This window comes from Littorina saxatilis, linkage group LG17, assembly GCF_037325665.1.
Source record: "Littorina saxatilis isolate snail1 linkage group LG17, US_GU_Lsax_2.0, whole genome shotgun sequence".
Lineage (NCBI taxonomy): Eukaryota > Metazoa > Mollusca > Gastropoda > Littorinimorpha > Littorinidae > Littorina > Littorina saxatilis.
The window spans coordinates 60,609,967-60,622,988 of NC_090261.1; the positions used below are offsets into that span (position 1 = coordinate 60,609,967).

Consider the following 13,022-nt stretch of genomic DNA (forward strand, 5'->3'; position numbering starts at 1 on the left):
ACCAAAAACAAGTCCCAAGCAGGGACAGGGGTCCGTCTCTTCACCTCTTGGAGAGCGGCCCCTTTAATCTCACTAGCGATCACCCCATGGACATTAATAGATCTACCCATCTGCCTCAAAGTAGCAGATATCGCTGACCGCCTGACTCTCAAAGAAGAGGCCGAGCTGCCCTGTGCGGACAAGAAAGAGAGGTGATTCGCAACCTGGAGAGAGCGAGGAGCCAAGGCGTTGACCCCAGACTCTCTACACCACTTGGCCCAGGCAGACCAATGCGAGGCATAGACCGAGGAAGTGGAAGACCAATGCGCTTCATGGACTAAATCCAGTGTCAAATCCGAAGCGCCAGATTTACGTAGGTCCGTCCTCACAACCTCCAGCCGTGTAGGCAAAGGGCCTGCGGGGCGTTGTGCGGAATGCCTGTTCTTGGCTGAACGAGCTCTCCCCGCACCAGGTTTAGAGGAATCGGAGAACCTTTGGCCAGCAGCAGCAGATCTGGAAACCAATGCTGCGAAGGCCACATGGGGGCTACCAGCAGAAGATCTGGACGTTCCAGCTTGGCTTTCCGCACCACTCTGCTGAGCAGAGGAAAGGGGGGGGGGGGGGGGGGGGGAACGCGTAGGCCTGAAGGCATCACCCGCCAGGCTCTCACTTGAAATCCACAGGGGAAAAGAAAGAGAGGGAGGCCAAGAAACAGCAGGAGGCGGGACACAGAGGCAGAACTGAAGAGGCAAGGCAACAGCTGGGCAGAAGCGGAGAGAACAGCCCGGAACAGGGTGCGATGGAGAAATGTGGTCAATGGCCTATGCTCTGGAGTGCCGTGATTCAGCCTTCAGAGGAAAAGAGTGGTAGTCGCGGTAAAGCCGGAAGCCTTTACCATACTGTGACGAGTGTGACGTCACTTCAATGTCTTAGCCGAGAAGGCTTGAGATTTTAACAGGGAGTACAACTGCTTACTATTCTGCAATGTAGGAGAGGCCTCCTAGCACATTGCAATGTTAAGAAAAATCCAGGGGCCGCCGCTGTGAAGACTACAATAAGAGTGTAGCTTGTTAACTCGCAGGAGAAAAGGCCCTGAGGGGCGTAATGCCGAAGTCAAATCACTGAACCACAAGGTATGTGTCTATTTATTATTGCCAAAAACATAAATGTTTACTATCTTTTGCATATGGGGGAGAAAAAATACAATGCTAAAAGTTTCTGTGCCAAAACTACATTGGGGTGTGCACGTTAAAGATCCCACGATTGACAAAAGGGTTGTCTTTCCTGGCAAAATTGTATAGGCATAGATACAAATGTCCACCAAATACCCGTGTGACTTGGAATAATAGGCCGTGAAAAGTAAATATTCGCCTTAATTGGCTTGAGATTTACTACTGGCCGATGTGAATGCGTGATATATTGAGTAAAAAATCCCATCTCACACGGCAGAAATTAATATGTAAAGCGCTTAGAGAACGTCAAGCGCTATATAAATCGCCCCATACATACATACATACACATGATGGTGTCCTTAGTTCTTTCCGTAACCTCTTAAAAGGAATCGCTGAAACTATAGAATTTTATGCGAGTCCTTTGTGTTGCCCGGCGATAGTCGCTGCAGAATGCCGCTACCGAAAGGGGTAGGCTTCACCGGGAATGTTCTGTCTGAGAGGTTACGTACAGTGACTCAGTAACCCTAAAGATTTTTGAGTCAGAATGTGCACCAGTTAGATGGCCATGTTCTGGAGAGCTGACGGAAAATCAAAGCTTATGACTCATGAGAATGCCAGCGATTCTGTAAACCGGAAAAGCTGTGTTTGCTTTAATAGCTTGACCTGGCATTAGTGGCACTTAGCAGCTTCATCCGAGAACGCGGAAAAAAAGAGGTATGCAACTTCACCATAAGTGGACGTACATACGCAAAGCTGCCTAAGCCCGAGGGTCTAACCCAATGTGTGCTTGCCTAGCTTCAATATCTTGCCTAATCTGAGGCAGAGTGTAGAAGGCTGAAGCAGTTCCCGGTTTCTTGCCGGAAGATGGGGAGGTATGCAATGTAGTGTAGACGTGCGAACCTCCCCTGGTGAACACAAAAAGCAATGAGTGCCGGAGTAGATCCGCCTCTTACTTGCACCTTGAGCCAAGGGACGGCTGACCAAGCAAGGAACCCTCTGTGAAAGGAGAAGACTAAAGCGACTCGAATTAAAAATTTTAATAATAAATTTTCATTTGATTAATATACTTACCCAACTCACATATAGCAATTAACCCATAGTTCAGTGCTGATATCGCTGTACGCGTCCCCTTAGCAACAAGGAAGACGCCTCTAAAAAAGAGTGACCGAGACCCGTAAGGGTATCCAAGTCAGCCCGTAAGGGAGGCTGCCTTCCATATGCGCGCGCATATGCCGCCATCTTGTCATTCTACACGAAGCCCAACTCACTACTTTTTTAGACCCCCATACCCCCCACAGCGGGGAGGCGGGAGGGAATAAACGATGTGAGTTGGGTAAGTATATTAATCAAATGAAAATTTATTATTAAAATTTTTAATTAAATTACATATCTTACCCAACTCACATATAGCAGATTGCTACTATAGGAGGAGGGTACTTACCAACTTAAGACCGCAGGACCTGCCCTGCAGCCACGAGAGCCGGCAAAGCCGCACTGCCATCTTGCCGCCTTGCAGCAATGTCCCTCAAATAAAAATTGATGAACACGTCCTCAGATTTCCAGTAAGCCGCCGCCAGGACCTCTGATAGGCGCCCTGAGCGAAGCACGGCCACAGAAGACGCCCAAGCCCTCGCTTCGTGCGTCCTGGCTGACGTAAGAGGAAGCACCGCCCTGACCTCGCCAGACTGGCGTTGCCACCATCCATACGCTTGCTTAATGGTCAGTGAAACCCATTTAGTCAAGGTGACCTTCGAGATATCCTTCGCTCGCACAGTGTTGAGGGATATAAACAATAATTTCTGAGTTTCCGAGCGAATCGGCGAAGACCTAGACAGGTAGCTGCTTAACGCCCTGACAGGACAATTTGACAGATCGGGGTCTCCAGGAGCGAGTATATCGCTCAAGGGTGGAATACGAATGCAAGGCGAAGCCTGACCGGGCTTTTGATTTTTAGCGAGAAAATTAGACGTAAATCTCAAAGAGTAGGAGCCATCCCTCTCCAGGGAAATATCTTTAGCGAGACCAGAAAGTGCGTGCACCTCGCTACCCCTCCTAGCCGTGGCCAGCAAGACCAAAAACAGAGTTTTTCTCGTCAAATTAGGTAAACTAGCCAACCGGAGAGGCTCAAAGTCCTCCGATGCAAGGAAACGGAGAACCACAAACAGATCCCAGGCAGGGAGCTGTGATCTTGAGAGAGCTGCGTCAAGGGCAGCTCCCTTAAGCACGCTTGAAATGACACCGTCAAGATTGATCTTGCGACCGAGCTGTCTAAGAGTGGAAGAAATCGCAGACCTTCTAACTCGCAGTGAAGAAGGAGAGACCCCCCTACTAGCCAACCAAGAGAGGTGGTTGGCTACCTCCATGGACCTTGGGGAAAGATGTTGAACCTTATTCTCAGAGCACCACTTGGCCCATGCAGCCCAATGAGAAGAGTAAACGGAGCTAGTTGAGTCTCTGTGTGCTTTCTGTACCAGTTTCAAAGTTGTGGCCGAGGCCCCGGCACAACGCAGAGCGATTCTGACAGAATCCAGCCGTGAAGCTGCAACGCTTGTGGATTCTCGTGCGGGACCCCTGACCTGGGCTGTAACAGGTCGCCCCTTCGAACGCCTAGAGGAATGGGTGGGCGCACTGCCAGCCGCAGAAGGTCCGGATACCAGTGCTGGCTGGGCCAAAGAGGAGCAACCAGCACCAGCGCTGGCTTTTCCAGATCCACTTTTCTTACTACCTTCCCTAGCAGGCAAAGCGGAGGAAAAGCATACGCCTGCAGATTTGACCAATCCAGATCCAACGCGTTCACCGCCCACGCCAGAGGGTCCGGGAACGGTGAGACGAAAAGGGGAAGCCTGGTGGAGAATCTCGTTGCAAACAGATCTATGCAAGGCTTGTCTACTTGAACCCAAAGGCGGTCCAACGCCTGGTGGGAGAGGGTCCATTCTGAGTGCAGAACCTTGTCCCCCCGACTGAGGGCATCCGCCAAAACATTGAGCGTGCCCTTCAGGTACTTGGCTGAGAGAAGTATGTTGTGCGAGCTGCACCAAACCAACAGACGGCAAGCGCTCTCCGACAGCTTCTGCGAGCGTGTGCCCCCCTGCCGATTTATGTAAGCGGCCACAGTCGTATTGTCCGTGTGGACTTGAACATGACTGCCCCCCAGAAGCGGCAGGAAAGCCTGTAAACCCAGAGACACCGCCTCCAGCTCCAGCACGTTTATGTGCTGTGGAGCTAGGGAGAGATCCCACAGACCTGAGGCTGTCTGATCGGCCAGATGAGCACCCCAGCCTGTCATGGATGCATCTGTAACAAGAATGTTCTCCGGCGCCGGAGGAACGATCGGAACACCCTGAGAGACCCAGGGGAGCAGCCAAACACTTGTAGTGTTGTTGAACCAACTCCCCAGTCCTATGCGAACATTCCAGCCCTGAGAGGCTTGGTCCCACTGCCTCCTCAAAGCCGCCTGAAACGGCCTCTTGTGGACCCTGCCTAGAGGCACAAGGGGAGCCATCGATTCCATCTGCCCCAGTAGGGAGGACAACTCCCGGGCCGTGGACACACTCTTTCCTTTCAACGAGCGAACCAAGTTCTGAAGCTTGTCCACCCTCTTTTGAGAGGGACGGACTAACCACTCCACCGTATCGAAATCCATGCCCAGGTAAGTGAAGCGTTGGGATGGTTCTAACTCTGACTTCCCTAGATTGACTGTAAAGCCCAGCTGAGCCGCCAGGTCGAGAACCCTTGCAGTCTGAGTTCTGCACCTGTACTGGTCCTGATGCAGATTCAACCAATCGTCTAAATACGCCCGTAGGCGTACCCCCTCTTGTCTGACAAGGGAGCAAAGCTGGCGAACGACCAGCGTGAAGATCCAGGGGGCCAGGGAAAGCCCGAAGGGAAGTGCCCGAAATTGAAACACTTTCTCGCCCCACAGAAAGCGCAGCCATTTCCTGTCTTGAACATGCATGAGCACATGGAAATATGCGTCGGTGAGATCCACCGACGTGGCCCAATCTCCCGGACGCAGAGCTTCCCTTACAGAGAGAGGAGTCTCCATGACAAACTTGACTACCCGTAGGTATTTGTTCAGGGTGGACAGGTCCAAAACAGGCCTCCATGCCCCTGAGGCTTTGGGCACCACGAACAGCCTGCCGTAAAAGCCGAGGGACTCTCGATCTCGAACTTCCTCTATCGCACCCTTCAGGAGTAGGGAAGCCACCTCCGCATGAACGGCTGACTTGGCTTCCGGGTCCACGGGATATCTGAAAGGCGGAGGTATCCTGGACAGAGGTGCCTTCCCCTCTGCCCAGAGGAGACGGAATCCCGAACGCACTATTCCCAAAATCCACCGGCTGGACACCAGGCGTGTCCAGGCGGCCAAGGCCCTGGAGGGGCCCCCCGCCGCCACCACGGCGGGGGTTACTGGGAATAGTGGCTCGGGAGACCCTCATTGGGGGTGAGGCTTGTGCCCCGACCCCCGAGAACCCCCAAAGGAGCCTCTCTTCGGGTAAGGCGCGCCTCGCCCCCTACCCCGAAAAGAGGTGGACTGATTTTGCATCTTGCCCCCCCCAGATGAAGAAGGCTGAGCCTTACTCTGGGAGGTAGGCTTGCTCTGACCCTTCTGAAAGCCGTGGTGAGCAATCCTTGCAATAGCCAGATCCCTAGCGTCCTGGGTTTCCTTCTGCAAAGCGTCCAAAGAGGAAGTACCCAGCAGCGACCCTTCCGTAAACGGGGATACCTTAAGTCTGTCAATGGTACCCCTGTCTCGGATCTTTGAACCCGCCAAAAAGGCAGTTCTGCGGGAATGTACAGCATGCCCGTAAAGCCTGGCTGCCAAGCTCAATTGTTCCTGAGAGACCTTGGCAAGCGTCGCCAACAGAGTTGTCACGTCCTCCTGGGAGGCGTCGTAACGGAACTCAAACGGGTCTAACGAAGAAGCGATAGACCTAGACAAAGAGCGTTGGAGAGAACTAGAGACGGAACCCAACTCGAGCAGAGATCTACCCGTCTCCTCCAAAGCCTGAAGAGCAGACTCCGTGTAAGGGACTACCCTATCCCTGGCATACCCGTCCTCCCGCAGAGAAAGCAGTTCCGGAGTCACCGGTAGAACTGATCTCGGCAAAGCGAAAGAGTCAAGTAGAGCGACGGGACGAACCGACAGTTTAGAGCTCTTTGAGAGCGCAGAACAAGGAACGTGTTGACCCGCTTTAGCCAACCAGGGGCCCACCACCTCCGGCGCCTCCCCATGCTGTGACAACAGCGGAAAGGCATCGGACATAGCTCGACCTTTCGCAAAAACCTTCGACATCTCGACCGCCACAGAGGGGGACTCCCGGAATCGGAACGAACTTTTCGGTTCCTTAGCACTCCTGAAATCCCCTAAGGCAGAAGGAGGATGGACAAACTGAGATTTGTTCACCGCCACCTCCTCCTCGAGATATTTCGAAGCCACTCCAGCCGCCAGAGCCACCGCATCTGGCAGCTGCCGTGGCAAAAAGAATCCAGCACCTTCAGCCTGAGAGGCGGCACCGTCATCCAGGTAGCCGTCGTGCCCTTCCATGCACTCCGGAGACTGGTCCCCGTACTGACTAACAGAGTCAAGTCCAGAGCCAGCCATACTACCACCAACTTCCTGCCCCCTGGGCGGAAGCAGATGCCCTTCAACCTGACTACGGCCAGGAAGAATAGGAACATCTGTTCGCTTGTCAGGGCTCTTCGCACCCACTGACACCCCGACTAAGCGGTGGATATCAGCCAGTGTTTCAGAACTTTCACCTGGGATGAGACCCGAGGCTACTCCCTCAAGACAACGCTCACGTGGAGTGCACATACCTTGTGAAGAAGAACGGACACCGGCCGGAGACCCCACGGGAGCCTGAGAGATCCCATCCTGAGACGCATGCACGTCCGCCCTCGTAACAGTAGCAGAGGGAGGCAAACGCACACTGGCCAGCGACGACGTTCCACCGACCCCTGCCGGCAGCGCACGTATCTCCGCCTTAGTTGACGAAACTTCAGCCGCTAAGGCCGAAACCTGAGAGCTTAATGTCAAAAGCAAAGAAGCAAAATCCGCAGATGCAAGCCCAGAACCTACAGGCGAGACATCCCCTACAACATGCTTAACCCCGAGCAAGGGCTTCTCCGTAGGTTTAGCAGACGAACCGGAAACTCCGGGCACGCCAACAACAACATCACTACATTTTTTGGATTCTGAACCCGAAAGAGACACGGACGTATCGCCGTGCGTTTTAGAACTTCTAGAACTTCTAGAGCTTTTCTTAACAGGAGAGGGCGAAGCAGCTACATGTTTAGATGTTGACCTCTTCCCGTCCGCATTGTCGGCCATGATGAAAACAACTCACAAACAAATTTGGAAAAAATTTTGTAAGTCCGAAAACAAGCCAACAATGCCGCCAAAATTCAGGTAAAAAAATGGAAAGATCTCACCTCAACAGCAAATGCGAAGTCCGGTGACAAGAAGACACCAAGGGGAACACAAACCAGGTCTGGAAGACCAAGCAAGTAGGCTGAAAACACAGCCGGAGCGTACCAAACACGACCAGCTCCACTGATCGCTGAGAGTAGAATGACAAGATGGCGGCATATGCGCGCGCATATGGAAGGCAGCCTCCCTTACGGGCTGACTTGGATACCCTTACGGGTCTCGGTCACTCTTTTTTAGAGGCGTCTTCCTTGTTGCTAAGGGGACGCGTACAGCGATATCAGCACTGAACTATGGGTTAATTGCTATATGTGAGTTGGGTAAGATATGTAATTTAATGTGACTTTATCTTGGATCCTAGGCCAGAGAGAAAGAAGACCCTGCGCGCGTGCACAGAGTGTGCAAAGAGAAGCGGTGGGAGGCTCCGCTGCTCAGCAGAAACTTTAGCCAAAGTGGCTAGCAGCGTAGTGACTTTCTTCTCCCCCACGTCCCGACGAAACTCGAAGTTGTCAAGAGCAGAGGAGATGGAGCGCGAGAGAGATCTTTGCAAAGTTTCCGAAAGAGAGGATAACTCGAAATGATCCTGTGCTTTTTCCCCCAGAGACAAGAGAGAGGACTCAGTATAAGGTACAGCTCTGTTCTACTGTAGCCGTCTTCCCTAAGCGTAACCAGTTCCATTGTAATCGGAACAGTAGCACGCGGGAGGACAAGTGTCGATGACGTTGTACGAGTGGCTGTTGAAGTGAACTTCTGGCAGGCACCCTGAGAGAGAGGAGTGGGATGCTTCACATGAGCAAGCCACGATTTGACCGAGTCCGACGCCATACTGTATGCTGCCAAAAGCGGCACTGTGCCAGTTGGAGAGTTGACTTGTCGATTTTGCTCAGAAACTTGGCCATATATGAGGCAAGAGAGGGAGATTGGCAGATCGAAAGGAACGAGTTTCTTCCCGAGCTGAGCGGAAGTCAACCAAAGCTGAAGGTGGTGGTACGGACAAGTTGCCGAAGCAACCACCCCTTCCTCAACGTACAGCGAAACTACTTCCACTGCCGATGTTAAAGCATGGGTAACCTTGGATAGTAGCCGAAAACTGGTGTCTTCTTCCTGAGCGGAAGCACCGTAATCAGAACCGAAGTCCTGCACATCCGTGCATGCTGGAATTCCGCTACCACACTGACTGCTATAGTCTGGTGAAGCTTTACCGGAAGACACCCGCATTGGGGAGCTTTAATGGTAACCGGAAGTTGGTGTCTTCTTCTTCTTGAGCGGAAGCACCAAAATCCTAACTGTAGTCCTGCACATCCGTGCATACCAGAAGTACACTAACACCGTGACTGTCATAGCCAGACAAAGCACAAACCGGAAGGGAAGACACCCGAGGGATTTTATACCCAAGCTATGCCTCCCTAAGGACTGCTTCCTGCCCCCCGGAAGGGAAGACACCCGAGGGATTTTATACCCAGGCGATGCTTCCCTAAGGACTGCTTCCCTGCCCCCAGGGCGGAAGCGGGGAACGCTGTGCCAATCCGACCTCGTATAAAGATACTGAGGCTGCTGACAGTAGATAATCCCCTGTTTGATCAGAGACCAAATGCGTATCTGGGCTCCTACCCTGTACCACCCGCCCGCACGCACGGAACGGAGTAGCCAGGGGTTAAGAACTTTCACTCGCACCCCAGCCATCGGGTGGAGCTACTTTCTCCGAGATACGCCCTTCGCGTTGGCCGGAGAACCCAGCTACTGACGAAGGATAAATACCTTGAAAACTGTCAGGACGACCGTCGGAAGAGGCCCGAGTACGTCGAGAAAGTCTCCGTCACCCGCATCAAAGGCAGCAACACATCTGCCGAAATCACGGTAGCCGAGGGAGGAACACGCACCCTAGCCAAGGAACGTGCATCGCCAGCTTTCGCCGGCAAGGACAGAAATTCTGCCCAAGTCTAAGAAAGCTCCGCTGAAAGAGAGGCTATCTGAGCACTAAAGGAAAGGAGCATAGCAGAAAAATCCTGCTTATCGCTAGCAGAGCCAGTTGTAACCAGTACAAATTCTGAAGGCAGAGCCAGCATGGAGGGAGATTTTGGCAAGTCGATAGAAACATCGAAAGAATGCTTAGAAGGGCCAAGAACCTTCACTATTGCTTGACTGGAAGAACCCTTATATTTACGAGAAGGCTTCTTAACCGGAGAAAACTCCGAAACCTGCTTGGAACTCTTCTTTTTACCGCTGTCCAACATGACGGACAAAAGTATGCAAAAATTTCTAAGTTAACAACACGACCTGTGTCAAGCAATAAAACGGCAAAAATTTGCAAAAATGCTCACCCCAACACCGAATAAGAGAAGAGGGACGTGTAGAAAGAACCAAGGTCAAGTCTGACCAATAGCAAAGGTCAGACGAAAGGCTAAAAAGCCTAAGCGAAGCAAAAGCACGTCCGATAGCCACGGAGCGCTGTCTTTCTTTCTTTATTTGGTGTTTTATGTCGTTTTCAACCATTCAAGGTTATACCGCGACGGCACGGAGCGCTGAAGAGTGAATGAGTTAATATGGTGGCATGGGCAGGAAGTCATGTGACTTTGTCCTGTTTATAGGCAAGGTGATCCGTTGCAGCGTTCTAGCACTAGACTGAAGTAAATTGCTATATGTGAGTTGGAATAAGATATATAATTTAATCGTGTATTACATGCTTACAAATCTAATTTGCGAAGCTGGTTGCCCGAAGCTTTGGCACTGAATTTTCAGTCAAAAAACTTGCCAAAATAGACTTGGGGCTCACTTAAGGACCGCCTTAAAGCTTTTCTTTTCCCTCACTGCTTCCACTTCCCCTTCTTCAAGTTTTTTGACACTCAGATATTCGTGAAATATACTTAGGATCTCTGTACTCGTTTTTGTTTGTGGAAAAAAGGAAACATATGATGGGAGTTGTATCACTTTAAGTTTTGTTTCCTTGTCCAACACATCATTTTAGGGATGACTTTCATGCCTGACACCTGAACTCACTGTGGCTCACAAAGTCTATGTGACTGCCAGCTAAGCAAATATTCAACATGGGAAGACCCACATGTATGAAGAAAAGCACTTACGTTGTCATTGGGGTACAGTACACGAGAGATGTTCTCGGCCAAGTTGCGGTCGCACACAGCAGTGATGTACTCTCCGCTGTTGACTGAAAACAAGAATATGGTTTTGATATGATTCAGTATTGATGATTGACTCCAACCAGATCATAACTGCCTCACATACATAAGCAGCATCAATGTCAGCAGACTAAGTTTTTATAGCTGTTTTACACTAATATCAGCTGTATCCAAATATCAATGACACATTTGAACCATGCACAACAACACTGTCAGCAGACTAAGATTTTATAGCTGTTTTACACTAACATCAGCTGTATCCAAATATCAAAGACACAATCGCACCATTCACACAAAGAAGCATACAGTGGTACATCCAATAAAAGGACACCCTTGGGACCAAACGTGTCCCGACATTGCAGGTGGCCTGTCATGACAGGTATACTTTGGTAGAGATAACGGACAAAGGGACAACAGAAGGTGTCACTGTATTAGTCTGATACAAATTTATCAGTTCAGAGCTAACTCAAAAAGAAGCCAAGAATTACACGATCAACGCCCAACGTAAGTCTTCACTTCCTCATAATAATTGATCTAAAAAATATTAAATGTTCACGTTTCCATGTCCAAAAAAAAGAAAAAATAATGAAAGGAGAGGTTTACTAGCAGTACTAACAGAAGTGCAGGTGGAAGCTGTTGGGAGCCCTGGCCGACCACAGACGAAGGGTGTTGACGGTGTTGTTGCCATAGCCAGGGATGGGGGTGTCGTAGGGCATAGCAAGCACCACCTGTGAAGCAACATCACAGTTATCATAAACATATTTTTTAACTATTTATCTTTCTTTCAATTTACTTTTTATTCTGCAGAATTTATTGTTAAACGAGAAGTACATGTATTTCGTTTGTCAGCAGCAGGGAAAGATTTTTACCTGGGTCTGGGTTTCTTTGCATTTCAGACTCATTTTTTAAGGCAATGAGAACTTGTAGCTTCGAACTTTGGAATGTACTCATCTCAACTTTCTTCTTCTTCTTCTTCATCGCTCAGGCAGGGATTCTCAACTCTTTCCAAAATATTACCAAGATTTTTTATCTTCACACTTTACAGCCTAAGGAACAACTCTTCCTATTCAAACATCAAAGTGCAGTAATATCACCCAATTAAAATGACACAAAATAGACACAGGCTTTCCTTTATCTGTTTGACTGTATATATGTCCCTACTAACTCATCTGTAAAAAAGACCATGGTCCCAAACTCACCTGAGTGTCGACCCACTTGTTACGTCCATTGGAATCAGTCTCACAACGGCCGTAGAAGTTGACAGGAAGCATGTACTCTGGCCGAGCCTTTTCCCATGGGTTGCCATAGCGCAGCCACTCGTCTGGTTCTTCAAGCTACAGGAACCAACAGTCACAAGTTTTGTGTATGCTTCCTCAAATTGACAGGACAAATATACAGAGTGAAAGCCCACTTTCAAGACTTCTACAAATCTGAGAAGAGAAGGTCTTGAAAGGAAGGATTCTTAAAATGAAAGTAAAAACAGATACAGATATTATGAACAGACAAGGAAAACTAGTCTTAACAAATTTAAACTGGGGCTGAGGTCTTAATCGAGGGGTTCCACTGTATCCCCCCCCCCCCCCCCCATTCCTTTCATGTAGGGTCTTCCCTTGACTGAAGAACAAAAGCAATAAACCTCTTGATCAATATCTGACCCACACAAGTACTTTCTCTTCTTCAGCCTGTGGGATAATGTCTGCTTGAAATGTTTCAAATTGTGAGGGCCATATTGCGTACGTGTGCGCGTAAAGCTGTAAAACAAGTTCTGTGTTGGTAAAGATGCTACAAAAACTTCACAGCTATCATACCTGCCATCCGTTTTCGATTCTCTGTGTGAAAATACCGTAGTCGTAACGGATTCCGTAGCCATAAGAAGCCAGTCCAAGCGTCGCCATGGAATCCAAGAAACAAGCCGCCAGACGTCCCAGGCCGCCATTTCCTAGACCAGCATCCTCTTCTATCTCCTCGAGCTCCTCTATGTCCAAGCCAAGCTGGCAAATACATAACAGTAACATTTAATTCAAAGTCCGTTTTAACATTTTAATTTCCTTAATTTTTTGTTTGCTTTGGCAAGTTGTCAAATACAACAGTCAAATTCAACTCACAGCCAATTTTACGATTCGTTTAACTTTTTAGCTTTGAGTTTGACACACAATCTTACATAGAGAGCTCATTCTGACCAATTCACAGGAGTGAGCAGCTGGTGCCAAAGCACAGATGCATTTTTTACATTGAGCCATTGTACTACAGATTTGTATCAAACTCTTATTCCTCCATCATGGGCACTCTGGCCTCATTTGTGTGTGT

General features: G+C 49.7%; 1 protein-coding gene across 1 annotated transcript in view; it reads right to left on the reverse strand.

Annotated features, from left to right (window-relative positions):
- The window catches only part of LOC138951967 (glycogen phosphorylase, muscle form-like), a 38,047-nt gene that overhangs the window by 20,731 nt on the left and 4,294 nt on the right, over nucleotides 1–13,022 (reverse strand). Inside the window, exons 3-6 of the mRNA XM_070323537.1 lie at nucleotides 12,524–12,706; nucleotides 11,915–12,049; nucleotides 11,332–11,443; nucleotides 10,662–10,744 (exon numbers count right to left, since the gene is read on the reverse strand). Of these exons, the coding sequence (XP_070179638.1) occupies nucleotides 10,662–10,744; nucleotides 11,332–11,443; nucleotides 11,915–12,049; nucleotides 12,524–12,706 (513 nt within the window). The remainder of the gene's footprint in view (nucleotides 1–10,661; nucleotides 10,745–11,331; nucleotides 11,444–11,914; nucleotides 12,050–12,523; nucleotides 12,707–13,022) is intronic.